Below are 3,870 nucleotides of genomic sequence, written 5' to 3' on the forward strand. Positions count from 1 at the left end.
TTTGAACCCACAAACTGATATGCGCTTCTGGGTTATGGCGACACAACTGGAACAGAGAACGCACGGAAGTCAACAGATGCAGAGCATTGCATGATCTTCACTTCATGAGGACATCCTGTTACCCATTCAAGTATTTAGTCCATGTACTGGAAAGGTTCTTGTAAAGGAGAGACCCAATTCCTAACATTATGAAGCGCAACGCTGGAGCATAACACTTGGCCACTCAGGCACTACTAGAATACTTGTGCGTAAGAGGATGACCCTTTTTGGGATTTTATTGTTATGATTAATAGCCTATGATTATACAGGTAGAATCAGCCAGCTGATGTGGGAAGCCTGCTCGGAAAAGCTACTCCACCGGCAATACGTCTGCATTATTTCACAGCCACGCAGAAGACAGAGTAAGTCTTAAGTTTGGACGTTTACATTTTGTTATCTACCTCTTAAGATGGGCGATACAGTCGATTCAAGTCCGGTGGACAGCGGCCAAGATGGGGAGAGCAGCAACCTCAGCGTGCTCAACTGGGAGCAAGTGCAGCGGCTGGACGCTATCCTGACCGAGTCCATTCCCATCCATGGCCGCTGGAACTTTCCCACCCTGGAGATGAAACCACGGGACATTGTCAAAGTGGTGAGGTGTCGCATGGAGGAGAAACGGATACACGTCCGGGAGGTCCGTTTGAACGGTTCTGCGGCCAGCCATGTTCTTCACGAGGACAGCGGTTTGGGATGGAAAGATCTAGACCTGATATTCTGTGCTGATCTAAAAGGGGAACTGGAGTTTCAGACAGTGAAGGATATAGTTTTGGATGCGTTATTGGATTTCTTGCCAGAAGGAGTAAATAAAGAGAAAATCACACCTGTGACCTTAAAGGTAGGCCTATTATAACATACACTCACAATCCACACACCCATGGTTGGGCACAATTAGGATACAATCGCAAAATACCGCAGTTGGAGTTGCAAACTATGTATTTGTTTGATTTTGTATGTGAATGTGTGCTGAAGTACTGTAGGACACAGTTTCATAAAAGTTTGCCATGTGCATGTTCTAGTTAGCACACTGCAATACTTTAGTAAGTCTATGGATTTTCTTTGTGTGAACGTTTTACAACTACAGCATGCATTAACCTTTCATATAAATAAATCTGACCCAGACGAATAAACTGCATAGGGATAAGGCTTCAGATAGTAAAAATGGTGGTTTCCACTACAAAGAGGATTCCGTCTAATCCAATTGGAAGCGGATCCGCGATAATCAGTGGGTTCTCAGTTACCTAGATACCGTACTTATGCATGACCCAGCGCCCGAGCTGTCCAGTCAAGCAAACGACGGCAGAGTACAGTGGGAAATACAAAATCCATATGTTCTGATAACATATGGCACAACAGTTTAAAATGTTCAAAATAATTTGAAGCAAGCAAACGGTTTTGTTATTCTTTCAATTATATTGTATGTTGTGCCTTTCAGTGTATATGAAGGCACATGAAACACACTCATGCAAGCACACAGACTATCACACACAGACACACTCGCTGTTACCCTGTTGTATGTGTACACATTCTGTACATATATGGGTAGATCAGTAACCAATACCTGTTTTTGTGTTGCCAGGAGGCCTATGTGCAGAAGATGGTGAAGGTGTGCAATGACTCAGACCGCTGGAGCCTTATCTCGCTCTCCAACAACCGCGGTAAGAACGTGGAGCTCAAGTTCGTGGACTCTCTCCGGCGCCAGTTTGAATTCAGCGTGGACTCCTTCCAGATCCGCCTTGACTCTCTCCTCTTGTTCTACGAGTGCTCCGAGCACCCGATGGCCGCCACCTTCCACCCGACCATTCTGGGCGAGAGTGTGTACGGAGACTTCCCTGTAGCCCTGGACCACCTGCGCAAACGTCTCATCTGCACGCGCAGCCCAGAGGAGATCCGTGGAGGCGGCCTGCTCAAATACTGCCACCTGCTGGTGCGGGGGTTCCGCGCGGCCTCCGAGCCCGAGATGAGGCTGCTCCAGCGCTACATGTGCTCCCGGTTCTTCATCGACTTCTCCGAGGTGGGCGAGCAGAGGAGAAAGCTCGAGTCCTACCTCCAGAACCACTTTGTGGGCCTGGAGGACAGGAAGTACGACTACCTGGCCACGCTGCACGACGTGGTCCAGGAGAGCACCGTGTGCCTGATGGGCCACGAGCGGCGCCAGACGCTCAGCCTCATCTCCTCGCTGGCGCTGCGCGTCCTCGCCGAGCAGAACGTCATCCTCAACGCCGCCAACGTCACGTGCTTCTACCAGCCCGCCCCCTACGTCGCCGACGGGAACTTCAGCAATTACTACGTGGCCCAGGTGCAGCCCGTCTACACCTGCCCCCCCCCCCAGCACTACGCCGCGCCCCAGTACCTCCACCCCATGTACGGCACCTGGCTGCCATGCAACTGACGGGGGGTGCTGACGAAGCGTGGACACACACACACACTCTCAGGCACAGAGTTTGAACCCCAACTTCCGAGCCGTGAGTTTCCCTGACATGATAGGGAAGGAGGAGACGGTTTCTCTGCTTGATTTTCGGAGCGAGAGATTGGGAGCTTCGCTTTGGTTGTTGTTTAGTGCACGGGGTAGGGACCGAAAAGAAAGTCAAAGAAGGGGAGATGAGAGGAGTAAAAAAACGAGAAGGACTGATTTGGTATTGAGAAGAAAAGTGAGAGAGAGAGAGAACAGGCCAGATGAGTGGAGAAGAGAGGAATGAAGGAAGCTGAAGAGATGAACCTCTTGGTTCCAGACTGGGACTAAAGAGGAGGCTTTTCTCTCAAAGGCCCAGAGGAGGAGGAGGAGGAGGAGGAGGAGGAGGAGGAGGAGGAGGAGGAGGAGGAGGAGGAGGAGGAGGAGGGACTGGATCTTGAGGGTAGTCTGACTTAAGAGGATGCCAATGTTAGCTTTTGGGCTATCAGGCCAGTCTCCGATCCAGACATGGAGAATACATTCTACACCTGGGTGGACAATCTAGCACTGCCAGAGTGATGTGAGGGAAATGTGTCTGGAAGCTGAATACTACAATAATAATGCAGTTAATTATTGAACAAAGCCAATGGAAGAATTGGCTGGGACTCTAAATGATTGTAATTGACTCACCGCTTGTAAGGATATAGCCTTACAACACACACACACACACACACAAAACTGACACACACACACAAAACAGGAAGTTTTAAGAACACGCTAAGAGCTGACCTTTCAGTGTTTGCCAGGGAAAATGAGAAACGAGACCAGCTCCCACTTACATCACAAAACCTGATCTGAACATTGTTTACAAAGATCTGTTCAGTTAGATACCCACGTTTTGTCTCTTTAACAATGTGCTTGTGAATAGTTGTTTTTTAAGTGCCTAATGCCTAAAGGGATAAAGAAAATGAAGATAAAGCATCTTCATTTTAGATTAAATGAAGGTTGGTATATTAAAGATAATGCGTGTCCATAGGAATGTACATTTTGTTTTGATGGTTTTAATGAATGTGTAGTTAACAGCAGTGTAACAGTCCATGGACAGTTAACTGTTATCCAGATAAAGAGACACAGTTTGAGGCTTCTTGGTCTGTGAATTTGTAATAAGTCAAGGCTCAGTCTTATTTTTAAATTAAAATACAGGCAAAAAGATGTATTTACTGGATAGCAGTACAGGAATAAATGACTAAAATATATTTTCCCCTGAAGAAAGGAGTAACAAAGAGCATTGATTATAGACGGTAAGGTTTGTGTTTGAGGCTTTATGAGTGTGATCAACAAGAAGGAAGAGTGTGATAAGAATGAGTGACTGAGACTCCGGTCTAGTGATGACCTCGTCCTGTGTCCTGTTTGTAGGAAGGGTGGAGGTTCCACTGTGCATA

The 3,870-nt window shown here is 47.4% G+C and overlaps 1 protein-coding gene across 1 annotated transcript; it reads left to right on the top strand.

Annotated features, from left to right (window-relative positions):
• The first annotated feature begins 448 nt into the window (after window positions 1–448).
• LOC136947881 (terminal nucleotidyltransferase 5A-like) lies at window positions 449–2,428 on the top strand. The gene is made up of 2 exons (XM_067242112.1): window positions 449–874; window positions 1,616–2,428. The coding sequence occupies exons 1-2, from the start codon at window positions 449–451 to the stop codon at window positions 2,426–2,428; spliced, it is 1,239 nt and encodes a 412-aa protein (XP_067098213.1).
• The last annotated feature ends 1,442 nt before the right edge of the window (window positions 2,429–3,870 follow it).

This window comes from Osmerus mordax, chromosome 8 (assembly GCF_038355195.1).
Source record: "Osmerus mordax isolate fOsmMor3 chromosome 8, fOsmMor3.pri, whole genome shotgun sequence".
In the NCBI taxonomy this organism is placed as follows: domain Eukaryota; kingdom Metazoa; phylum Chordata; class Actinopteri; order Osmeriformes; family Osmeridae; genus Osmerus; species Osmerus mordax.

Excerpts from the sequence above, each read along its gene's own strand:
- LOC136947881 (XM_067242112.1), top strand. The coding sequence starts at position 449 with ATGGGCGATACAGTCGATTCAAGTCCGGTGGACAGCGGCCAAGATGGG. Across the intron at positions 875-1,615 it reads TCACACCTGTGACCTTAAAG|GAGGCCTATGTGCAGAAGAT; the intron begins GTAGGCCTATTA and ends TTGTGTTGCCAG.